This window comes from Astatotilapia calliptera, chromosome 3 (assembly GCF_964374335.1).
Source record: "Astatotilapia calliptera chromosome 3, fAstCal68.1, whole genome shotgun sequence".
In the NCBI taxonomy this organism is placed as follows: domain Eukaryota; kingdom Metazoa; phylum Chordata; class Actinopteri; order Cichliformes; family Cichlidae; genus Astatotilapia; species Astatotilapia calliptera.
The window spans coordinates 9,445,748-9,472,151 of NC_137424.1; the positions used below are offsets into that span (position 1 = coordinate 9,445,748).

The window sequence follows — 26,404 nt, forward strand, 5'->3', positions numbered from 1 at the left end:
GTTTGATGTAATGAAAGAAATTTTAAAGAAGCAGACGATTGTTGTTATTTTAATTCTATAGTTTCATAAATCGTGGTGTGGATCTAAGTCAACATTCAGAATAAATAAGATAATACAGCACTTTGATGGTTGCCTTTGTATTTTCCCAGCAGTGCTCAGGTTGGTTCTCGGCTACATTTACATACAGATGTTAATGTGTTCAGCAGCTGGACTCATCTGAGGAAGGAACATTGGAAAGGTGCTCAGTGCACAACTGCATCACTAATTTTATGTAAGACCCTGTGTTTTATTGTATTTATATATTTGTAACATTTGACTCAAACACTTTTGGGAAGGATGAAAATGTTTTCAGGAGGAAGTTTTTCCTTCTGTCCGACTGCAGTACACACAACACTGCGTCTCCCTCCCTTATCACAGTTCCTCAGGCTGGTGATGAGCGCCCCCTGGTGTCAGTGTTGATGACGTCATGCACAGTGAAACATAAACAGTGTCTGTTAATAAAAAATCATGTGTCCATTTTCATGTTTGCATCATGTTTCTGTAAAATCATCAGCTGTTTCTGAACCTTCTTCATTGTTTGACTCATTCCAACAGCTGTGAGCTGTGATGGAGTCAGAGCAGCTTCATCACTGATGTTCAGGTGAAGCTGAACTTAATAAACTGTAGAAATGATCAGGATTCAGGTTGGATGTGTAAAACACTTCTGTGTGAGGTCGCAGTGCTTCATATGTGTGTGTGGGCTGAAGCACACACGTGTGAGTCCTCAGAGGTTTCACACACATCACTGCACACACTTATAATCCTAGTTTAAGCTTGTGGATCATATCGGACACATCAGCAGCTCTTTGGAGACAAAGATTTGAGATTTAAGATGAGTCATAGTCTTTCTATCCATGGTAGCTTCCACTGCTGAGGCTCGGGAAACATGAAGAGGATAATTAAGAGCAAGCATCAGCTCTGTCTCATCTAACTACACAGTATTATGATCATGCACTTATGTCTCAAACTAAGACACAATGAGACAAAATGAGTTCTGTGAGTCTTTAGATTATCAGTAAATTCTGGTGACAGTTTGACGCTCAGTGGAGCCATTTTTGGTTTGTGATGAGTGTTTTGTGAGCTTCTGTTTTGTGAATCGCTCTTTGTAATTTAGAAGATCGTGCAGAAATGTGCGCGCCCTTATCTGAGAGGACACGGAGAGAGTGTCGCAGACTCGAGGTGAGGAGATAAACCTCGGAGCTGGATGGCCTGCACGTTACCCATGTGCATCTTTTCAGTGACATCAAGTGAACCCATAATAAGCATTTCTATGTCTTAGACATCATGTCCATTTCTAATGAGAGATTATTTTTAAATGAGGGAAACCTGGTCTAACAACACGCTTCCAACAGAGCTAAAGGTTCACCACAGTGAGACGGTGGGACTCTGATAAGAACTGAAACACTGTGTATGAACAGCTGAGACAAAACTATATATAAACACTCATTTATTCCAGTTTAGTTTACAATGATTTCAAAGTAATGTGGAACGATTCATGTTCATGAGCTGTTACAAACACAACTATTGATTTGTCTATATATGGTCGGACTACAAGGCTTGTGTTGAGGCTCTTGGAATAATGTGTGAATTACAGCAAGAAATGATGGTTTTCCATTTTACCAAAGTGGAATAAAATCACCACAGCAAAGAAATCATGTTATTGTCTGCAGCTAAAATATATGGTGAACATGGTTTTATAATAATGTGCAAACACAACCTCACTCTGCTCTATACGAGGAACCAACCACAGCTGTCCGGGTCTTCATCCACCACCTCCACCATCTTTGCTCATCATCATTCACTTAATTGCTGATTGGTTTAAATCAAACTCCATTACAGGTTCAACTCCATTATATAACAGCATGTTGACTTTGGATCTGGTGTGCAGTGCCACCTTAAAAGATGAGGAAACTAAGAGATTACAAAAAAAAGAAGTGGAGGAGTTAAAGAGCTGCAGCAGATTAACAGTTTCTGACAGTCATGTGTTAGAAATAGGACGATTAGATGAGCTGAGGGATCCATCTACTGCTCAGTGAAGCCTCATCAGAAACAGTCTCAGTGGAAGGATGGCTCTATTGTTAAGGAAGGACACAGGCAGAAAGACTGGCGTCTGTCACACAGGAACTGGACTGAAAATCAGCTGCACATATTCATCAGTACATGCAAACATATTATAGGTGTGGAATTCAGGACAGTACCATCAGAAGTTGATCCACTGTGCAAATGTCTGATTGGCAGTGGCTTCATTTTTCACTATGAACAAACTGCTAATGCAGCATCACAGGACGTCAGCCATGGATTGGCCTCCCCAGACCTCAACATTACTGAAACATCTTAACAGAGGATGGAAACAAAGGGAACCAACATCCAAGAAAAGAGCTGCTGCTGAAAACTTCCTCACAGTAAACACAAACGAGCTTGACTAAGAGACTCCAGGCTGTGCTGAATTATAAAGGTGGACTGACCTCCAGGGTCCTTAGTATCATATAAGCTCAGTTTGTGTCTTATATACTTTCCATTTATATAACAAAATATATAGAAAGGAGGGTGGTTTAAGATGTGTGTAGAGTTTTATTCATTATCTTTAGACAAACAAAGAAAGCACCATCCATTCGTCTCCAGTCTGTATGAAAAACAGGGGAAAGGTCAAATTAAACCTTTGAAATTCCTTTCACAATAAATCCATAAATAAACAAAATAAAACATAGAAAAGTGTTTAAACCCACTTTTCCATAAAGCTGTCAATAGGAAATGTTCCAGTAAACATGTCTGTGTTTCTGCTGTTTTCCTTTCATGCGTCCACAGCTGACAGGTAACCCTATTGGAGTCGCCATAGTGACGGGTGGCGTCTCAGCTTCAGCGTGTTGATGGGCACAGCCATGGTTACCACAGCTGGAGTTGGTATACGGCGAGCTGTGAGAGGACAGAGATGGAGAACGCACATTTAACTCTTTAACAGGAGATACGTTACGACTAACAGACGACTGCTGTCTACATGATGTCTTTGCAGCCCTTATGCTACATGTTACACAACTTTTCTTCATGCCAACAAGACTGAGGTGCCACATAGTCGACACATACAGCTGATTATGATGCATGTTTTACTATTGCTATGTTCACATCATCTGCTTGGCTTTATTACTGAAAGCCTGGAGATCCTCTGACGTGTGCATGGCTGATGTGAAGTATGATTAGTCCTACATGACATCAACAGCAGAGGCAATGAAAGCTTTGTTGTTAACAGGTTGTAGGTAAAGTCAAATGTCTACTTCTACACTTGTGTTGGGTAAAGTTCTTCTCACTGCAGCAGATTTATATCTGTGCTTTCACAGGGCGTGATGTGGAGCTCAGCGCTGAGGTGCAGGTCTCCTTGGAGACGGCATCCTGGCTGAAAATATTATCATGCTTCCAAAACATTTCAGCTTTTATTTTGAAAGAAACAAGACTTGAAAACGAATCCCCTTCTTCCTCTTTGTCTTTGTTCTTCAGAGGAGTGTCACCTGGACAAACTCAGGGCTGTTCTAGAGCCTTTGTTATTATTTGACTCCATAGAAATAAAACTGAATGGAATCAAACAAAAACTCCCAAACAGCTAAAACACTTTGCTTTATTCTCTTTTTTAACAAATACGTTGAAGTCCATCCACAACAACACAGCTGAGATCTCCTTTGTAATCAAGTGTTTACATCCTTTGTACAGATCTGCATACAAAACAATCATTTACGTCCCACAGAAGTCTAGTTACACGTAACTATACAAGAACTGGTGAATGACAGAAACATGAGACACATGATCACAGGTGATAACAAAAAGAGAAAGAATTCATGTGTTAGTGATGTTTTTCAGCCCTGATGGCTCATGTTGGAGAAACAAGCTGAGGTACGTGGAAAGTTCACACACACAAGTGGGCGTGAGCGCACACACAGAGAGAAACACAACTGAAGCATCTGTTTGCTGTTTCTGCTTTCATCATCTCTGCTGCTGTGTCAGGCTGGGGTCTCTCAGTGACGTGGTTGAGGTGAAGTATGACGAGTATCCCTGATTCAGTCCATCGAGACAAAGGGCAAAGAAAGCTGTTGTTAACAAACTCTATGGTGATGTGGCATTTAGCTCTGACTCTACGCTCTGCTGAATCCTTTGAACCTGCTGATCAGTAAAGCTCTACGTGCTGCAGCAGATTGACCTCATCTGTGTTCACAGGTGTGGACCTCAGCGCTGAGGTGCAGGAGACTTTCATTCAGTTCTCCCTGCAAACAGCATCCAGCCTGGAAATACTGTCATCTTTCCCACAAACGGTGCTCTTATCTCAGAGAAGAAGTCTGATGTAAATAACTGCAATCAACAGTGATGTTCTGCACAGATCACTTTTCCATTTTGCTCTCTAGATGAGTCCCAGCTGCCTGACCTTGTGTCCAGGTGATCGTCTCACTGAGGAGCTTTTGTTCTGAAAATCTCACGTCCATCACCTGTTTCCTTTTTACTATCTCTGCTCTTTCTTTATTCACAATGCTCATAATATCACACAATTATATTCATCACCTGCATGTTTTTATCCAGCTGCTGTTAGAACCAAACAAATAAAAAGGATGAAAAGCCTGAAATCCTTTGATTTATTACATTTGAAACAAATATGAGAGCATCCCTAACAGCACAGCTGAGACCTTTGTTTTAATCAAGCCTTTGTATCGACACACTTGTAAAGATTCATATACAAAACATAATAGAATAAATCAATATAAAATACACATAATCACAAAAATGCAGCCATGTTGTGAGTTTGCATCTAAAACATGCATGTTTCCCTTTGTACAGGCAGATTTACAGCAGACAAAGCAACACGCTGATCGACTTTGACCGCTGCAAAAACAAAATACCCACCAAGTCTGAAGTCGATCAGAGGAACTGTTGACAGACTGACAGACATACAGATGCTTGATTCATTAGTGCGATTAAATGTTCTTCTTTAGCAGCATCACTTCATGTGTTTGTGTTCCAGGAATAAAGGTCTGTTTAAACTGGACGTCTCCTCAGCATCACTCGTGCTGTCATGGTTTCAAAGCTGTGCAGAAAGAATCTGAGGGATGATACAGAGGTGACCAAAGTTACAAACATCCAGCTGTGCTGCAAATGTTTGCAGAGCTCCAAACTCTTTGGCTTTCTGCAGAGCAAGTATGGAAGAAGCACCTGAGCTAACTTCAGTTTAGACGATATGAGGAAAAATGCTGCTTCCCAAAGTTTCCTACAAGTATCCAGTTTATATTTAGAGAAGCGAAGGCTCTTTATCCTGACAACTACTCCCTGGTGGATCCCTGTCCTGTGACAGCAGCAAAGACTGTGTATCAGTATCATCAAAGCCACTTCAATAACCAGTGTTTAAAGCTCTCTAGCAGATGGACTTCAGTGGCAGCAGCCTCTGTCTGCTGTGTACAGAAGGTTCTCTGATGAAGCACACAGCAGATGCTGCACTACAACAGCAGCAGCAGCTCAGCTTCAGTTTGCTTCGACGCCCTTTTTGACCTGTGAAACAGCAGAAAATGAAACATTTCAACACCCGTTTGTTAGCGTGAGCTATTCTGCTGTTTTTCATCATTTCACAGGTGAAATAAAATCACATTTACTTCCTGTAGGAGTGATCGTGTCCAGCCTGACTGAGACCATGTGCTCCATCCTGCACAGGTAATAAACCTCTGACATGAAGGGCTGTCAAGTAGTTTTAGACAAATGGGGGTAAAAGAGACGTTAAAAGCTTAAAGAGAAACTACATTTTCTAAGAACTGTCTGACGTTCACCTCTCACACAGTGGATACGATTCTGCCGCTGCAGGAATAATCTTTGTGCTTATGAAACTGTCCATGTGTTTGCAGAAAATGTCACATGTTCAAAGCCATCCCAGCACCTGGGGTTTGTATAAGTGCAGCTGCTGGTGGGGAGATAGTCTCACTCTTCTATATAAAGAGTCAGCAGGCAGCAGATCTTCATCTGTGATCTCCTCCATCATCACGTCTTCACTCTTCAGCAGCTATGGCTTCACTTCGTGCCCTTCTGGGAGTGGTGCTGTGCTCCTCATGGTTTCTGCTTCTGCCTCAGGCGGACTTTGATTTACAGAGTCATCCATAATATTTTTTATTTTTTATTTTACTGCCCATCTATTTTCATACAAATGTCTCCGTCTTATGGAAAAGGGGTGGAGCTTATCCAACGAGGACAGGCAGGGCCCCCCCAGACAGTTTAGCAGTCTATACAGGAGGCCGACCTTTGCAACATGTACTTCTATAATGACTTCACCATTTAGGTTATTTGGTTATGTTTCACCCTGGATTTTGTGTGATAATATTTATTTTGTCCACTGATTTAAAAACAACAAACTATATGAATATAAAACAGAGTGAACAACAAAACATCAGCTTTGGAAACTTTGATGTAAAATTCTGCAGTTGTTTTCTCAGATATAGCATAAATCAAACTAACATACATCAGTGTGTTATTAATGTGCACACACACACACACACACACACACACACACACACACACACACACACACACACACGTGTTACAATAAACAGCTCTTATGCTTCTGTATGATTCTCAGTGCTTTCCATTTGCGTGTCCACAGGTTGCTGTAAGTGGTGCTTGACTGCAGTTTGCTCTCATTTCAAGTGGTTTGCTGTCACAAAGCCAACAGGAAGTCCGGCCATGGTTGAGCCAACTGAAGATGGGTTGAAGGTGGCGTCCTCGTTTCCTCTGTGAGTGCGAGAGGACAGACAAAGAAAACACCGTTTGGACAGCATTAAAATATTTACACTGATGATTAATGTTGTGTCTTTGCACCTGTAGCGATACATGTTGGAAAATGGAGACTTTAGCCACCAAGACTGACGTGCCTGGAAACTTCCCTGTGAGTACGCCCACAAAGACAGGAAACAGTTTAGCCACCGCGGTTAATCCTCCATCATCATCATCCAGTATTTTTCACATCTTTTCTTCTGCTGTTTCCCTTGTTGTCAGTCACGGGTTTGTGACTGAAATGCGTGTGGTCGACGGGAAGCCTGACGAGTACGGCCTGAATCATTCCATCAACACCGGACGGAGTGAAACCTTTGTTGAAAACAGATTATATGGTAACGTTGCATTTAGCTTCAGTAAACTGTGAAGTTACAGCAGCAGATTTACATCACGTGGCTTCACAGGAAGTAGTCTGGACCTCAGCGCTGAGGTTCAAGCAGCTCTGCTTGCAGACGGCATCCTTCCTGAAAATGTTCTTCATCTTCCTAAAACCAGAACTTTTACATTGGTGCTGAAGTTCTATATAAAAACAGCCTGAAATACAAAGTGATGTTGTGCACTGATTACCTCACACTTTCCATGTTTCCTTCTACAGAGGAGTGTCCGCCTGAGTGTTTTGTCTGATCTGTTGTTGATCGTCTCATTGACACTGCATGCAGATCTGACACCAGGGCTGGACTGGGACAAAAAATGGTCCCGGGCATTTTGACTGGAGACCGGCCCCCCAGGTATTAAAGGAAAAACCATGAAGCCTTTGAATGAAAACAAACGCTGTTGTCACAGTGATGGACGCTGTCTTGTTGGTATACATGCATCAGTCTAATAAACTTAAACCTGCACCATCCTCCCTGTCCTGGTATTCTAAACAGGAAGTAGACTGTTGGTCGAGTTAACCTCCTGAACATCTACAACACACGGTGGAAACCTGACATTAAGACAGAGACTAGAGGTGAGACATGATCATTGCTGATTACTGATGACAGATTTAGATATATTTTCATAAACCTTTCATTTGCCACATCAATAAACAGCACGGCAGGGCAAAATATGTTTTCTAACATGGCAACCTTTAAAAAGTGAAAGGAGACAGAAAGACAGCTGAGAAAGAATCAAACGGACTTTTTGATGCATTTTACACACAGTACTGGTGCAGAATCTAGAAAATGTGGGAAACACTGGCATCATATGCAGTACTTACTTCTGAAGAAATTATGATGGGACCCTAAAAAATGACTATGTACAATAATGGATTTCTATACATTTTACATCAGATGAAAACGTTTGTTGTAAGATTCAGATAATTATTTATTAAAAGTGAGACATTTTAAATGAGAACAAGAAAGAAAAGTATGTCTTTGTGCCCCCCTCTCCCTGTTAATGCCCTACCTGCCCCCCTGGCAACACTTTGCTAGACCCGCCCCTGCACAGTTACCAGCTGTCAGCTACACAAAAAGGATCCTGGTGTTATTTGTCTCTCAGAAACAGTTCATAACTTCAACTCATTTTGGTTTTGTCATGTTTTGTTCTTTACATTGTCTTTCTTCTATATAATTGTTAAACATTTAATAAATATGTCTACAAAAAGATTTTTAAAATCAGACATTTCACACAGACACCCAAATGATTTCTGACTGATGAAGGGGGCTGAAGGTGCCCTGCTCTTGCCCAGCTTCTGCTGCTCTCTCCCTGCTCACTGTCAGCAGCTGGCAGCCTCGGTCCTGCCTGAGACTCTTCATCTATCAGTGCCAAAGAATATGGGAAATAGCAACGCACAACATGCACATTACAAAACAAGCACATGAATCAGCATTACATTCATTAGTGAAGTGCTGACGTTCGTTCCTAAACTTTGGGCCTTAATTAACATCACTGTGAACTAATGTTTGCTTTGCTTCTTAACCAGTGAAGCAGCGAGGGGCTTTCTGAGGTTCCTGCTCGTAAATGCCCAAAATGAGTCGAGTATTTCTCTGCAACTACAAACTCTGCTTTCATCAGAGGTGTAAATATTACAGCACTGTGTCAGAGTCACTGAGGCTGGAACACAGAAAAAGGAAGTAGATGTATTTATTTTTAGACTTTATTGCCTGGAACCACTTTAAAAATACGCTTTGGGTCACAATTAACTGCAGAAACCAGGAATCCACATATGAACATTATCTGTGCAGAGATTTATGCTTCTGAAGGTAAACAGTGAAAACTTGCAGCACTAAATGCACAGATAGCCAGGCGTTTCACATTTTGGGACCATCTGCCAGTTTTCATTTCTTAGGTATTGAAGAGCAGAAATGATTGAATTTTATTTACATGCTTAAAAATGTTTGCTTTTGAATATTATTTGAAGAATTACCCACACACTCAGGCACTGTGGGCCTGTTTCCCTTTGCACAACCGAGTGTTGGAAACGGGCCTTTTCTCTTTAAACTCTGAGGGGCTGTAACTTTGGCTTCTATTGGCAGATTTGCATGATTGACCCTCTTTTTAAAATAGTTTTAGCCAAGAGAATCAAGCTAACATCACTGTTTTTATGTCAGCTCACGTCACACGAGCTGTTTCAAGAAAAGTCCTCCTGTCACACAGCAATGCCTACATGAATCACACCACTCTGCTTAAATAATAATAATAATGTTTAGTGAAGCAGGTGAAGCAAAGGGCTGCTTTTAATAGGCTGGGAGACCCAGGTGTGCTGCTTTAGCTGGTGAGCCTCTCATGCTAGCCTCCATCTATAAGCTGGGATCACAGGAGCACTGCAGTCCTGATAGATCAAGGATTGTTATTCATGCAGGTGACAAAAGTTTACATTCACAGAGTCATAGGATTGAGCCTGGTTTGAAAAGCAGCTGTTTAATGCAGCTGCTTAGAGTTCACACACAGTAGAAGAATCAGACTTGAGTCACATTTCAAACACTGGAAAAATACTCAGCAAGTAACAATGAAAACAGCACAGACTCAGTATATCCTGTTCAGTCCTGTGTTTGATATGAATGTGCTGTTCAGAGAGGATCTCATGTCCTCTTTTACAAAGCCTTTGTTTCATGATGTTTGTGTATAAATGAATGTAGGTGTGTTTCTAAGTGTGAAGGAGCCCTGGGAGAAAAGACTGAAGCTTGTGCCAAAGAACAAACAGGAAAGAAAGATCAGCATTAATGAAGACGAGCACAGAAGGAGCCCAAGCACGTGTTGCTTTTTCAGATTTCTCTAAAAGTGTGTGTTCATTTGTTCCATCCTTCACAACAAACAACAGCTGACAGACACACATGCACTCTGTGTCACTTCACAGGGGCTGATGAAAGTGGACACAGTAAAGGGAGAGCTGGACCTGCTCTACACATCCTGCACTCTGTTAACAGACTTTATTCTGCAGCATCAACAGATAAAAATATATGAAGATATAGAAACGTTTAACATTGTGACTGTTCACATTAGTGAAGCTGTTACTTTGCTGCCAGGTGGGAAAAGAAGCCTAAAGCTGAGTCTGATTAAACATCTGCTGCACCAGAGAGTTTCATGGCCCTGCTTTATCCTGTGCTTGCTGACCACCTCGTCCTGAAACCTCTTCATCATCCTCACAGTTGTGTGAAGAAAGAGGGAAGCAGGTGGAAACCATCTGTGCTGCTGTGTTCACTTGTGTGTGTGCGTCTATGGTCATATCTAATGTGTACCTACAGACAAACACAAACACCTGGCATTGCACAAGAGTCTCTATGGAGCAACCTGCAGATGTCAGAGATGTGATTAGAGGGTAAAGTGGACTAGTGAGAGCATCTATGTTGTTGTTGTCTGCTGGGGGACAGCATCAGCTGCAGAGATGCATCAGGATCAGCAAACTAATCTGCAAGGCTGCAAGTGTCACTGAAGGAGTTTGAGTCAGTGAGGGACTCAAACTCACACAGCTGGTCAAGAAGGCTCAGCAGCTGCTGTATTTCCTGAGGAGGCTGAGGAAATTTGGTATGTTGGCCAAGATCCTCAGCAGGTTCTACAGCTGCACTGTGGAGAGCAGCCTGACAGCTGCATCACTGCATGGTACGGCAGCACTACTGCAAACCGCAAACGCCTGCAGAGAGTGATAACAACTGTGGAGAAGATCATCAGGACCCCGCTGCCCTCTCTGCAGAGCAGCTACCATCACAGAGTCCAGAGGAGAGACACACCTCTGCCCTCGAGACGAAGGTTCAGAAGTGTGAAATGTAGAACATCCAGACTCAACAACTCCATCTTCCCCACTGCTATCAGACTCCTGAACAGCTGACCGACCTCAAACTGCAGTTTGCACATCAGGTCACTTTGCACACTAAGTTCATTTTGCACATTAAACTCCATGTACATCCATGTACATCGACATCTGCAGACCACACGTGTCTTCAGTTACTTATTTGTACTTATTTGCAGTTATTTATCTTTTTATTTTATTTTTTTAAGTTATTTCTTATCCTTATTTTATCTTTTTATTTATTCTTATCTTGTTCTTTTAACCATTATCTAACTTGGCATTGTGCACGGTGTGTTTAGATTCAGTTTAAATTCAGGGACACGGAGCCCCTGTTGATCCTCTACCTAATCACACGAGCCACGGTGTGAGAACGGGTGTGGGTCACAATCAGCCAAGGTTTTGGGTGAACCCATTGTGAGATCTAGCCCCACCCTATCATGTGATTTCCTGTGATCAAATGTCCCAGGATGTGAGTGGGCGTTAAGACGTCCATGTCCCTCTTCAAGCAACTTAAAGAAGTCCAGACGCTTTTCTTTCCAAGCTCCTTCAACAACATCATTCATAGAACAGCTTCCAGCTTCTTTTGCTCGGCTACAGTTTGGATGGATTTGCAGATGCAACAAGACTAAAATGGTTAGGGTCAGGAGGTCAAAGGTCAGAGCTCCTGTGGGTCTGAGGGCGGCCTCACGCTGGAGAAGGATGAAGGAGTCTGACCTGAGCCAGTGTTTGACATGAACACATCAGCACTGCTGTCAGTGAGCCTAACGACAGCCGTTAGCATCATTTCAGTGTTTCAGTCATAAAAACACTTCCTGTCTCTGTGGTGGTTACAGTGACATCATGCAGTTTGTGCTTTGACCTCCAGAGGGCGACAAATCAGCACAGACAGAGAGCTCCATTCAAACTTTGCTGCCATCAGGAATAATTCTTCAAATATAATCATCAGTGTTTGAGCAGTTATGATATCAGGGACAATCTAGACATGTGTGACAATACTGAACATGTCACATGACACACCTCAAACATCATGTGATCCACTCTCAGTCTGCACTTTCATTCATGACTTCAACAGGTTGAAATGAGCTTTGAAGAAACATCAGTGAAATAAATCTTTCATGGATTCATGTGAGCAGCAGATGAACTTTGTACCAACAACATCTTCAATAACAGAGTCTGAATGAAGCTCAGGTGTTGATGCTGCTCACTGATTGGACGCTTGGTTTCAGCTCTGCTCTCAGTCTTTACTGCACAGGTGAAGGTAGAAAGTGTGACTGGATCTATAGACTGGAAACAGAGAAACATGCTGAACATTTGAAGCTTTGCAGCAGAAATGTTCATGTTACAAATACAGCAGAGCTGATCTGGGATCAGTGTGTTCACACCTGCAGCTACAACAAGGTTTCATGTCTCCACACGTCAGCATGTGAACTTTACTCTGACTCAGTCTGAGCAGTCAGACGGCATATTTTTAAAGTTAACACATCAGCACACACAGAGCTGAGCCCCTCCCACCTGTGCTGAGTTTCAGGTGGAGCCCCGCCTCCTTCCAGGAAGCAGCTCACCTGTGTGTCCGTGTTTAGTGTCCAGGTGTGGAGTGGAGCTTGTTGTTGGTGTGTGAAGAAACTGTAAGTTTGCTTTGTTTCCTCCTTTAACAGTTTGTCTTTAGGAACTTTACTGTTTGTTCAGCTCGTGTTTGATTTCTTCACACAACAAACTGTGTGTGTTTGTATTTCCGGTCTCTCCATTAAAGTCAGTGTGTAATGTTTCCTGGCTAACATCAGCTGTGTGCAGCTTAGTTCAGCACAAATCTGCCGCTCCATAGTTCACGGTAACGGACTCACAGCTGGACCAACGAGGCCGAGTGTGTCCGCCACTCTGAGCTACGTTCGTGTTTGTGTACTTGTAGTTTGTACTTTGAGTTCACTCAGAGCCCACAGAGGACGCAGCGTACGTGATGACGTCACAGCCCTTTACCTCCTTTACTGTCACTGTGATTAATGTTTACACACGAGACACCTGCAGAGCTCTGACGCTGAGCTAGCACACAGCATGCTAACACTAAGCTAACACTAAGCTAGCCAAGAACCCAGAGTGAGGTTAAAGCTGAGTAAACACTGACCCCAGACCAGCACCGTGATAAAGTGAGCTGCTGCTGCTGAACTTGAACAGGTAACAAAGTGATGAGCAGTCAGGCTGCAGGTTTCTACCTGTTCATGTTTCTACAGTAGAATCACTTTGAAGTGTCTTTGTGCTGTTTCATCTTTGATTTGTGTTCATAAACACTCAGAGAAACATCACGTGACCTCATCAGGATCTGTGTTGGTGTGTGGGGCTGTACCTCAGCTTTATGTTGTTACATGCTCATTTGTTCATTTCACACAGTAACATCAAAGTAATGTTATGAGGAGTAATGAAGTAACGTACTCCATTACTTTTAATCAAAGTGTTCTGTGTAATATGTGTAATAATGACTGTTTTGAGTAATGACCAACACTGATCACAAGAAAGAGGAAATGCCTCCAACATGCACAAACATTTGAGCCACAACATGCAGTTAATGTGCACAAATGTCTTTGATATGCTGCTCAGTGATGGTGGTGACTGTCAGAGCAGAGCTACTGAGAATCAATAAGTAATATCAATGATGGGATCAGAATCACTAAATTCTTCTTATCCCTGTCAGTATCATACATGTGCTGTATAATGTGATAAATGTAGAGGTGCTGGCTGTTCTCTCACTCTGCTGTTTAGCTGTAAAGGACGCCTCCCTGCCTTTGTCTCATTCATGACCTTTAATAGTCTCTTCTAACATGCAGAGATCTGTATGATCTGTTTCATAGAGTCTAACCAGCCTGTACAGGTAACAACAACAGTCACTGCATCACTGACACACAAACGTCATCTCTGTCAATAACAACATTCATACATGGAATAAAAACACATCAGTGGATCATTGCTGGAGCTGATGTTTGTGCTCCTGGTGCAAAGGCTCTCAGTTTCCTCCTTGAAATAACATCAGTGGTGGGTCAGCGACATGCTTTCTTTCCCTCTCAGGTTTAAATATCTGGGACTCTCCACCGTTTGGTTTTAGAGCTGAAGAAGCTTCTCAGATGAAACGTCTTCCAGAAACTTAAAGACGTCTCTTTTCTCTCCAAGCTCCTTAGATCACATGACCTGGATGACTGAACCTACAGACATATTGACCTGGTTTCATGGTCACATGACAGGTCAGAGGTCAGCGACTGTAACTCAGTTCCTCCTGTTAATGTGAACTCACTGAGTGTTTGTGGTTTACCTCTCAGACTGACTGAAGATGATGATGGAGGAAGAGGAGGACAGAGCAGAGTCTGCAGGGTCCAGCTGTCCGTCTGTGAGGAGTGACCGGTCCAAAGGTCATAATCCAGACTTCAGTGGTGAACCTGGAGCAACGAGGTCAGAGAGCTGAACTCACTGAGTAACAGAAATAATTCTGCACTGACATTATAATCAGTGTTGACTCTGGTTGATTGTCTGACTGTGTTTGTGAGCTGAGAGGAAATGAAAATGAGTTTGTAACAAAAATCAGTTTTGTCCAGTTTTCCTGTAAAAAGCTGAACTCTAATCTAAGAGGATGTTACTGACAGGAAACAGCTGCATTATCTGCAGTCTGTGTGATCACAGCTGCTTCAATCATGTTTGTGTCTGCAGAGGTCAGAGGTCACAGTCTGCAGGGTCCAGCTGTCCGTCTGTGAGGAGTGACTGGTCCAAAGGTGTCCCTCCAGTCTTCAGTGGTGAACCTGGAGCAACGAGGTCAGAGAGCTGTGATGACTCCTTTACATGTTTGTGTTTCCTGGATAAATATGACCTGAAACATCCTCAGATTGTTACAAAGATTCATTAAAAAGAAAACAATGAAAGAGAAAAGATCCAAATGTTCGACTTGGTCATTTGCTGTTTGAGGACAGTGATGCTCATATCTGTGGGGAAAGTGTGACCTGAGTGGGTTCATGTTTGTCTTTAAAGAACAGAGCTGCTCTGATTCTCTTTGTGTCTGATCTGTTAAACAGTCTGAGAGGTCACACAGAGACCCAGCAGCTAAAGCCTGGATCATACTGGCTGCTGTTACTCCATCAGGACAACACTGAACCACAGTGGTGTGGATGTAGTGGATAAATCCCACCATACTGATGCTCAGAGTTAACCACAGGGAACAAAACCAGATGTTACCTTCAGATTGTGACCTTTGGAGTGGACGATGCAGATTTCAATAGAGAATAAATGTTGTTGTTTTTCAGCTGTGAAGAAAGAATCTAATTTTCTGAACTTAAGAATTTATGATGCTGGAAACAACATGGAGACTATAACACAACATTTCCACTGTGTTCATAGAATGAATGTAAAACTGTCAGACATTCATTAAATATGCAAAATGTCTACAGAAGCATCAGAGGGTCAGACGTGAAGCACTCAGTGATTTTGATCAAATGACTCATCAGTTATTGATCTGTACTACACTGATCTACCACGTTAGTAAAGCTGGTGTTCTGGTGGTGGAGGGAGACTCGGATCATGTTCTGGTTTTGGAGCAGTGATCTGTTGATGGTTCAGTTTGATGAGCTTCTTCAAAATCATCCCTGACATCACCACTGAAAGGACGTCCATGAAAACAGACTGAAAATTACTGATATGTTCACAATCTGAGAGTTTAAAACTTGACAGACTTGATTCAGATGAAGTTATTTGAGCAGAAACTCCTGGATCTTTATCCTGTGTTGATCTAATCCTTCATGGTTCCTCCACAGAGTGGAGCAGCAGAGCTCAGAGGTTCCCAGTGGTCAGTCTGCCCAGCAGCATCAAACACAGCTGGACTCCATATTTATGGTCTGTACATGTACAACAACTACTGTTACATCTGTTCTGTTCACAGTCATCTCCATGCTGCTCTTTGTAGACCAGTGGATCGTCAGTGTGTCCAACATGGATCTGATGTTTGGCTCCATGATTTCAGTCTGATTGGCTCATTCATAAATATTCTGTTCCAGCTGCTGGAGGACAACATCATCACTTTTGTGAAGAACGAGCTGAAGAAGATCCAGAAGGTTCTGAGTCCAGGTTACCCAGAATGCTTAGAGAGTCAGAGGAGCAGCAGCAGAGAGGCATTTGTGAAGATCACAGTGGACGTCCTGAGGAGAATGAAGCAGGAGGAGCTGGCTGACCGTCTGCAGAGCAGTAAGAGGATTTATCTAAAGATTTAAGCTGCTGGATAAATGAACATTTTCCAGAGATGGAAGATGGAGCAACATGTTTTAAAGATTAGTTCTTTTTGGAATTGAGTGTTTATTTTTCTTCTCATTCAGAACTTCAAGCTGCAGTTTGTCACCGTAACCTTAAATCCACCCTGAAGAAGAAGTTCCAGTGTGTGTTTGAGGGCATCGCTAAAGCAGGAAACCCAACCCTCCTGAATCAGATCTACACAGAGCTCTACATCACAGAGGGAGGGACTGCAGAGGTCAATGATGAACATGAGGTCAGACAGATTGAAACAACATCCAGGAAACCAGACAGACCAGAAACAACCATCAGACAAGAAGACATCTTTAAAGCCTCACCTGGAAGAGATGAACCAATCAGAACAGTGCTGACAAAGGGAGTGGCTGGCATTGGGAAAACAGTCTTAACACAGAAATACAGCCTGGACTGGGCTGAAGACAAAGCCAACCAGGACATCCAGTTCATATTTCCATTCACTTTCAGAGAGCTGAATGTGCTGAAAGAGGAAAAGTTCAGCTTGGTGGGACTTGTTCATCACTTCTTTACTGAAACCAAAGAAGCAGGAATCTGCAGCTTTGAAGACTTCCCGGTTGTGTTCATCTTTGATGGTCTGGATGAGTGTCGACTTCCTCTGGACTTCCACAAAACTACAATCCTAACTGACCCTAGAAAGTCCACCTCAGTGGATGTGCTGCTGATAAACCTCATCAGGGGGAAACTGCTTCCCTCTGCTCGCCTCTGGATAACCACACGACCTGCAGCAGCCAATCAGATCCCTCCTGACTGTGTTGGCATGGTGACAGAGGTCAGAGGGTTCACTGACCCACAGAAGGAGGAGTACTTCAGGAAGAGATTCAGAGATGAGGAGCAGGCCAGCAGGATCATCTCCCACATCAAGACATCACGAAGCCTCCACATCATGTGCCACATCCCAGTCTTCTGCTGGATCACTGCTACAGTTCTGGAGGATGTGCTGGAAACCAGAGAGGGAGGACAGCTGCCCAAGACCCTGACTGAGATGTACATCCACTTCCTGGTGGTTCAGGCCAAAGTGAAGAAGGTCAAGTATGATGGAGGAGCTGAGACAGATCCACACTGGAGTCCAGAGAGCAGGAAGATGATGGAGTCTCTGGGAAAACTGGCTTTTGATCAGCTGCAGAAAGGAAACCTGATCTTCTATGAATCCGACCTGACAGAGTGTGGCATCGATATCAGAGCAGCCTCAGTGTACTCAGGAGTGTTCACACAGATCTTTAAAGAGGAGAGAGGACTGTACCAGGACAAGGTGTTCTGCTTCATCCATCTGAGTGTTCAGGAGTTTCTGGCTGCTCTTCATGTCCATCTGACCTTCATCAACTCTGGACTCAATCTGCTGGAACAACAACAAACAACATCCAAGCGGTCTAGTTTTTTTAGAAAAAAAGAGTCTCTCCACCAGAGTGCTGTGAACAAGGCCTTACAGAGTCCAAATGGACACCTGGACTTGTTCCTCCGCTTCCTCCTGGGTCTTTCACTGCAGACCAATCAGACTCTCCTACGAGGTCTGCTGACACAGACAGGAAGTAGCTCACAGACCAATCAGGAAACAGTCCAGTACATCAAGAAGAAGCTCAGTGAGAATCTGTCTGCAGAGAAAAGCATCAATCTGATCCACTGTCTGAATGAACTGGATGATCGTTCTCTAGTGGAGGAGATCCAACAGTCCCTGAGATCAGGAAGTCTCTCCACAGGTAAACTGTCTCCTGCTCAGTGGTCAGCTCTGGTCTTCATCTTACTGTCATCAGAAGAAGATCTGGATGTGTTTGACCTGAAGAAATACTCTGCTTCAGAGGAGGCTCTTCTGAGGCTGCTGCCAGTGGTCAAAGCCTCCAACAAGGCTCTGTGAGTAAATCTGTGATCATGTTTATTTTTAAAATGTTGATTAAAAGTGGTCATAGATTTCTTCCATGACAGATCCATGTCCTAAAACCATGAGACAGCGTAGTTGTATAGTATAAAAGAAAAAAGGAGAACTTTTGACCACAATATTGTAACTTGAATGAACTTTTGATACAGCCTTTAAACATAAAATTTATGAACAGAATCGGTGACAAAGGGCAGCCCTGGTGGAGCCCATCACCCACCGGACTATCCAACGTATTGCCGGCTATGCCAACCAAGCTCTTGCAATGGTTGTAAAAGGATCGAATGGCCATAAAATGTTTCTCAGTTTTATTATTTTCAGTCACATCTGTTTTTGATTATTAACTGAATATTTTAAAATTCAGGCTTTTTATGTTATACAAAACATATTTTCTTATGTCTTGTATTGATTCTGAAGGAATAGTTTTCATCAGTATCGCAGATACCAGCCTGAATTTTACTTTGTATTGGATCAGAAAGGAAATCAGTGGCATCACACATCACTTACAGCAACTTCAGTACCACTCCATTTTAATAAACTGGGGGGAGGTGCACCAAGATTCAGTATGAGATAAAGAATTATTTTTAACTGTAAGGTTGGAGAAATCTGTTGTTGGAAATTGGAAGAACAGGTCATCTTAAAAATCACTGCATTGTAGTTTTATTCAGGCCCCTTCAATCTGTGATCGCTGTTGCTTTGCATTGTAAATGCTACTATTACAAAAGTCACAAATATTAGTGTATGTGTGTGTTGTTGGGTAATAAACCAAAAGAACAGAATCTAGCAGCACCTCACTGATTTCTGCTTAAAAACAATAAAAAAGCAATAAAGCTCTGATTTGTTTGGTTGATCTTGTCTCCCTTCCCGCTTGATTTCAGACTGAGTGGCTGTAACCTGTCAGACAGAAGCTGTGAAGCTCTGTCCTCAGTCCTGAGCTCCCAGTCCTCCCATCTGACAGAGCTGGACCTGGGTAACAACAACCTGCAGGATTCAGGAGTGAAGCTTCTGTCTGCTGGGATGAAGAGTCAATACTGCAAACTGGAAACGCTGAGGTCAGATCAAGCAATATCGATTTTTTTTTCATCAATTAACATCATTTAATCAATTTCATTTGGAAAAAATTAACAGTGTTTATGTTTTGTTTTTTTAATGAATCCATGCAAGTCACAGTAAACTGCCACATTTGTCTTTTGTAACATGAGGCAATAAGGATTCCAGCATGTCCTGAAACAGTGTTGAAATATTGTAAATGTAGTAGCTCCTCATGGCACCATGAATATACTTTAACACAAGTGTTTCATGTCTTCTTGTCATCCTTTCTTCAGACTGAGTGGCTGTAACCTGTCAGACAGAAGCTGTGAAGCTCTGTCCTCAGTCCTGAGCTCCCAGTCCTCCCGTCTGACAGAGCTGGATCTGGGTAACAACAACCTGCAGGATTCAGGACTGAAGCTTCTATTTTCTGCAGTGGAGAGTCCAAAGTGTACAATTCTCAGGTCAGGATTCAGTCTTTTCTGATGATGATTTAAAACCTGAGTCAGGTCGATAAATGGCTTACTCATTTACAACAGACATGATTTGTCAAATCACCTTATATCTAACCCAAAGGTCCTGTGTTTTACTACTTTGATTTTTTAGTAAAACACAGGACCTCTTAATATTTATCTAAGAGACCATATATAATTTTTTTCCCTGGATCATGTGTGTACCCTCCTGGTTGGAGCTCCAGAAGCCTGTATCAGTGAATGGGACTTTAAATGAAATTGCTGCCCCTGTCAGGAAGAGGTCTGAGTGACACACAAAACAGAAAATATGAGCACTGCATGTGTCTGAGGCTACTCAGATACAGACCTGAATGAGACACTAACTTTGTCTCTGAGAGATAACTTTTATTATTAAATACACTTCATTTCTCATCTGTGTAGAGAATGTAGAGTTTGACATGCTAATATTACAAAATGAAAAATCACACTGAGTCACAAAGAAATTGTTTTGGAGTATTTATGGTTCAGCTGATGAAATTGTTCAAACAAACCAGTAATTTACACCGAAACAGCACAAGTGAAACTTTTTCGAGGGACTTACACTAAGCTTGTCCTGGTACACCTGTAGAGCCCAGCTTCTATGGACCATGAGCTTAAGTTCTGTGCTGCTCTGATTTATTGCCCGTGCTGTCTTTCAGTTCAGCTTTGTCGAGTCTCTGGTAGGATTTCTTTTACATGACCTGTGTAAAAACAAAACAGGAAACACATTAAGCTGAAGTAAGATGCACAATTTGAAAAATGGGGCACAAAAAATGTTGTTGCTTTCTGGAAAGTGCGTCTAAGAAGACCCAATGGAGAAAGTGAAGAGAAAAATCAAAGATTAAGAAGAAGAAAATGGCAGAGGCAGTTTCTCTTGGACTGCCTGCAGATGGGGTGAGACTCTAGAAACAGGGATGATTGGAGAAAATGCAAAGAGGCCATAGGATAAACCAGGAGATGAATACTCTGGTGTTCTGGGGATAGTGGGAGTGAGAGGGAGAGATGCCAGTAAATGATTTCAAGGATAAATTTGAGAGAATCAGAGCTAAGAAACCAAAGCAAGTGGGGAACTACAAACATATGGACAGACTCATAATTAGGCCAAAGACACATTAAAGCAATTATTACAGGTTTAGAAACAGGGATGGATATCAAGGAGCTTAGCATGAATTTGCATTGAGGAAAGAATAGCAACGAGCATCAGAGGAAACAGTTAGGAAAACTAAAAGGATGTACTGGCAGGAATACTGCAGTACTTTAGGAAGAACTACCGTATTTCCCAGACTACAGAGCGCACCTGAATATTAGCCGCACAAGCTAAAATCAGGGGAAAATCCTGTTTTGTACATACATTAGCCGCACCTGACTAAAAGCCGCAGGTGTTTCAATGTTGACTTATCATATGTAAGAGAATATGCACAAAGCGAATTGTCAGGAAAGAGATGGCTGTTTGGAGACACACCCCTTTTATTAATATTTTGAAAAACAAGTTATGGGTACATATTTGCATAACTTTTTAGGTATATGTACAAGTAGCGGTAATTACAAGTACAAAACATGTACTGTGCTTCATAAATGAGTAACAAATGTAGTACATAACAATAACCTACAGCACACCAGAACAATTGATTCGGACTACCTTTTAGGCTCAGGTGCAGTGACACGGCTTTAACAAGAAGAAAAGTCAGTCATTCACCACCATCTTCCTGCGCACTAAAACCACCAAAGTCCTCTCCTCCAGTGTCGGAAACAAACAGGCTCAGGGTGGCTTCGTCATCCACTCTCAGCTTCTTTCTTTCGTTGTCACTTTCAAAACCAAAGAAATCCTCGTTGTCAGTGTCAGAGTCGAACACCCTCAGAAGGGCCGTGGCGGTGTCCTCCTCTCCATCATGCAGCATTCAGCCCTTCGAAATCTGTTGGTGATCGTGGATGTTTTCACACTTTTCCACGCTGTCAGAATCCAATGGTGGAGTTGGGCATAACTTGCTTTTTGCAAGTTTATCGCCGCTCATCATCCAGGCCTCCAGCTGAACGGGTAGCGCTACTTTGAAGTTTGTTTTTCGCGCTACCTCGTACTGCACTACGTTGCCTGACGGATGGACATGTGACCAACATACCACTCTTGAACCCCGATCCTTCCGCCAGGCAACGTAGTGCCGTACAACAGCGGAACAAACAAAACAAATCCGCTCATGGACAATCCATAGAAAAGCCGCACCTGACTAAAAGCCGCAGGGCTCAAAGCTTGTGCAAAAAGTAGCGGCTTATAGCCCGACAATTACGGTACACCAGTTCAGAATGTGTGGAGTACAGTTAAGAACATGAATGCAGACAGGAAACAACAGCAGCTGTTGTAAAGTAAATTCAAACTCCTTCATTAAATGCAGCTGGTTGAGTTGAAAACAATGGAGAATGATTGTGTTACATTGTTTATTTTCTATAGAAATGGAGCAGGAGTGCATGCAGAGCTGGACGTGGGCTGTATATACATGCGTGTATCTGTTTTGTCTGTGAGCAGAGAAAACAAAGCGCTGGAAATGTCATATTGAAATGTTAAATCAGGAAAATCCTGGAGAAGAGGATAGTTCTAATGTTCAGTTTGTAATGTTGAATTCAACGCAGCTCTTAAATGCATAAAAATGACTTCACCTGACGTCAGACTGAGCAATCGGATTAGCTACTGATATTGATTTAACCCTTTAAGACCTACCATAGAACCAAGTCCGCCAGAGCTTATATTATATTTTTACATGCTGTGGAGCCATTTTTGGGAGCATTTCAAGTTGCTATACATCAATACAACCATTACAGCCTAAATTTTAATAATATGTATGTATTAAGTGCATAGTAATTACATAAATTGCAAAAAAGTGCAATAAACTACAAAAAAATTGAAAATCGTTTTTGTTTTTTTAACATATATTTCTAGTTAGAGAAATTTAAGAGGCTTATCCCTCAAAACTGTAAATACAAAAAAGTTGCACAAAATAGTTTCCCACCTCAGGAAATTTATTTTGAGTGCCTTCATAGTTTTATTTTTGAAATACACCAATTTTTATATACTGCAGGAAAAACTAAAATAAATATTATACTGCAAATTTGCAAAATAACAGCATATGCATCAAAATAAACTATTTCCAGCAGAGCAATATGAGTCCTAAGCATATGTGGAAGGAAACTGTAACCTAGGACAAGCTGATGGCATAAGATGTAAATACAACTCCTCAGGTTTCATATGCAAAAAAAATTATTGCGCTAGCTCACGTGATTACAGTGCTACCGGGATTTAAAAATAGTTGCGCAAAACGGAGTGTGCCCACTCTGACCAGTTTTAAAGGGTTAAAGCAAGAAAATATGGTATTAGCATTAGATGCCAATTCCTATTAACCTTAAATTAGCATTACCTGCTAATGGCAGTCTACTTAGCATTAACTCCTCACTAATGTAATGCTAATTCACATCAAATTATCTTTAGCTTTAGCATTAGCTGCCAGCTTCAGCCTACCTAGCACTAGCTGCTCACATTGTTAAAAGGGAAGAGAAAACGATATTAGCATTAGCTTGTAATAATTATTCACCCCTAATTAGAATTAGCCACTAATGGCAGCATACTTAGCATTAACTCCTCACATCGTTATAATGCAAATGATGCTAACTTGCATTAAATTAGACTGCTGTTATTAGCTAATGCTATTTAGCAGTAGCTGCTCACATTGCTATAAAGCAAAGGAAAACGATATGAGCATTAGGTTCTAATGCGTATTTGCCTTAAATTAGACGTAGGTGGGCAGCACGGTGGCACGATGGTTAGCACTGTTGCCGCACAGCAAGAAGGTCCTGAGTTCAATTCCACCATCAGGCCGGGGTCTTTCTGTGTGGAGTTTGCATGTTCTCCCCGTGTTTGCGTGGGTTCCCTCCGGGTACTCCGGCTTCCTCCCACCGTCCAAAGACATGCAGCTTGTGGGGATAGGTTAATTGGATAATCCAAATTGCCACTAGGTGTGAATGTGCGAGTGAATGTGAGTGTGAATGGTTGTCTGTCCCTGTGTGTTAGCCCTGCGACAGACTGGCGACCTGTCCATGGTGTACCCCGCCTTTCGCCCTATGACAGCTGGGATAGGCTCCAGCGCCCCCCGCGACCCTGAAAAGGATAAGCGGAAGCGAATGGATGGATGGATAGACGTAGGTGCTAATGGCGGCCTACTTAGCATTAGCAGCTCAGATGTTGTAATGCTAGGGAAAAGAGTGTTAGCATTAGCCGTTCACAATGTTATAAAGTTAAGGGAAATAGTGTTAGCATTAGCTACTCACATTGTTAAAAAGTGTTAGCATTAGTGCATAATGCTAATTCACATCAAATTAGCATTAGTTAATAACGGCAGCCTATTTAGCATTAGCAGATAATGTTGACCTTGGCCCACTGGAAAAGTTCAGAACTAAAAATTTAGGAGTGTTTCTCGATAGCTCTTTCTCATTTGAGAAACAAATAAATTCTGTTATTAAAACCAGCTGTAAGGTTTATATTGTTGATTGTCATTTATGCTTAGAAATATTTACTCATATATGCTTAGAGTTGTATAATCGATTGCATGATGATAGAGGTTTGATCCTTAGTAGTCTGTAAAGACTGTGTGTGCCTTCCAGAGTGCTCTGGCATGCACACACCACTTGGGGCCATGAGAGAGGTCGTGCCCTCTCTTACTGATTTATGGTGTAGGACAGGGGTCTCAAACTCAATTTAGCTGGGGGCCGCTGCAGGCAGAGTCTGGGTGAGGCTGGGCCGCATTAGGTTTTCCACAAGAAAGGCATGGTTAAAAAATTCCAATCCTCTCAAATCTCTTTATTTTTATTTTTTAACACAAAATATGAAAAATGAATAAACAAATTAAGAATTAATAAGAAAATAAATCAATCTGTAATACATAAATAAAATAATAATAAGATATTTTTAGTCAGTGAACTTGTGTTTTTCTTTCAGTCTTCTATATCTGCATTGTTTAGATTGAAATGTCTGTATTAACAGTTCTATAACCTTCTTCTGAACATGAATGGAACACTGTAGAAAATTAACTGTTCTTCTGAACATGGCTTCTCTTGCCTACTCCTTGCTGCTAGAGACCTGGCAGCGTTTCCTCTCGCATAGCCGAGCCAGATTTGGCCTGAGGGAGGAAGCAGTTGCGGCCCTCAGTATGTCTTGAAGATGATCATCCGTAAGTCTGGACCTGTACTTGGACTTATTGAAGTTCAAAGTGGAGAAGAGCTTTTGGCACAAGTATGTGCTACCAAAAAGGCACATGGTCCGCTTGAACATTCGGGAAAGCCGAGGGAAACTAGGGCTCAAGTCTCTCAAAAATTGTCCAAGCTTGTCTGCTTTTCCACTCACCTCCCTGAACGTTGCTTTGAGTTCAGAGTTGCACTGCAGCTCAATGAGCTCCATTTGAAGCACAGAAGGGGCATCTTGCACATCAAAGGAGAAGGGGTCCGCAAAAATGTGAAAGGTGGCTCTGTGTGTCTTGAAGTCAGCAAATCTGGGATCAAATTCCTCCTGTAGCCTCAAAATGACATCAACATACTCGTCAGCACTGAATGGTGTGCCTGCATCCACGAGTGCCTTGCATGCTGGGAAATGGCAAAGGTTTGTCTGAGAGAGCTGAGCTTTCCAGAGCGCCAGTTTTGTGGAGAATGCTCTCACGTTGTCATACGCAGCACTGACAAGTTGCCCCTGGCCTTGTAACGTCTTGTTCAGTACATTAAGCTCATGTGTCATATCAACAAGAAAAGCTAAGTCCATGAGCCATTTGGGATCAGTTAGCACAGGAACACTAACTCCATCCTTCTCCATGAAGGCTTCACTTCTGCTCTCAACTCAAAAAGTCTCTTTAATACATTTCCCCTGCTGAGCCAACGTACCTCAGTGAAGTCGAGCACATCCCCATATTCTGACTCCATTTCCTCTAAAAAAGCACAGAACCTTCGGTGCTTTAAGCCCCTGGATCTGATTTGGTTGATGCATTTCACAACAATAGACATCACATTGTCAAGCTTCAGGCATTTGCTGCAAAGGACCTGCTGATGGATGATGCAGTGCAGAGCAATGGCCTCCTCCACGCCTTCCTCTTCCAGTTTGTTTTGTGCCACCAGTCCATGTTTCCTCCCTGTCATTGATGGCGCTCCATCTGTTGTTATTCCAACAAACCTCTTCCATGGCAAACCAACATTCTCAATGGCATCACACAGCTTGTAAATATCTGCTGAGCGGTGGTCTGGCCATGCATTGGAATTACTGTGAGCAGCTCCTCCATCACTTCAAAACTGTCATCAACACCACGGACATACATTGGGAGCTGGGCAGTGTCGGTGATGTCTGTGGTCTCATCAAGAGCGACTGAGTATACACTGAAACATTTGGCTTTCTCACACAGTTGGTCATAAATGTCACTTGACAGGTCAGAAATGCGATCTGCTGCGGTGTTGGCAGAAAGGCTGATGTTGCTAAACTGACCTTTCTTTCCCGGACAGACTATATTTGCAGCCTGCAATATGCACTTTTAGACAAATGCACCTTCTGTGAATGGCTTCCCTGCTTTAGCAATCATCTCACTAACCACGTGGCTCCGACTGCTGCATTATTCTCTTTGGTTGCTTTCTTGGAGAAATCTTGCTGCCTCAGTAGATCTGTTTTAAGACTGGCAACCCGGTTCG

The 26,404-nt window shown here is 42.3% G+C and overlaps 2 protein-coding genes and 2 long non-coding RNA genes across 4 annotated transcripts in view; 3 read left to right on the plus strand and 1 right to left on the minus strand.

The window, feature by feature from the left end:
• LOC145419271 (protein NLRC3-like) overlaps window positions 1–26,404 on the plus strand; it is a 153,890-nt gene that overhangs the window by 28,108 nt on the left and 99,378 nt on the right. The window lies entirely within an intron of this gene.
• On the minus strand, window positions 2,591–2,902 carry LOC145425121 (uncharacterized). Its single transcript, XR_013905788.1, has 2 exons — window positions 2,766–2,902; window positions 2,591–2,662 (listed from the first exon to the last, which is right to left on the minus strand). It is a non-coding gene; the product is annotated as an uncharacterized LOC145425121 (long non-coding RNA).
• On the plus strand, window positions 7,051–8,169 carry LOC145425136 (uncharacterized). Its single transcript, XR_013905804.1, has 2 exons — window positions 7,051–7,157; window positions 7,418–8,169. It is a non-coding gene; the product is annotated as an uncharacterized LOC145425136 (long non-coding RNA).
• The window catches only part of LOC145424182 (protein NLRC3-like), a 29,286-nt gene continuing 19,004 nt past the window's right edge, over window positions 16,123–26,404 (plus strand). Inside the window, exons 1-3 of the mRNA XM_080297220.1 lie at window positions 16,123–18,160; window positions 19,061–19,234; window positions 19,508–19,675. Coding sequence (XP_080153346.1) covers window positions 17,073–18,160; window positions 19,061–19,234; window positions 19,508–19,675 — 1,430 coding nt within the window. The 5' untranslated portion in view covers window positions 16,123–17,072. The remainder of the gene's footprint in view (window positions 18,161–19,060; window positions 19,235–19,507; window positions 19,676–26,404) is intronic.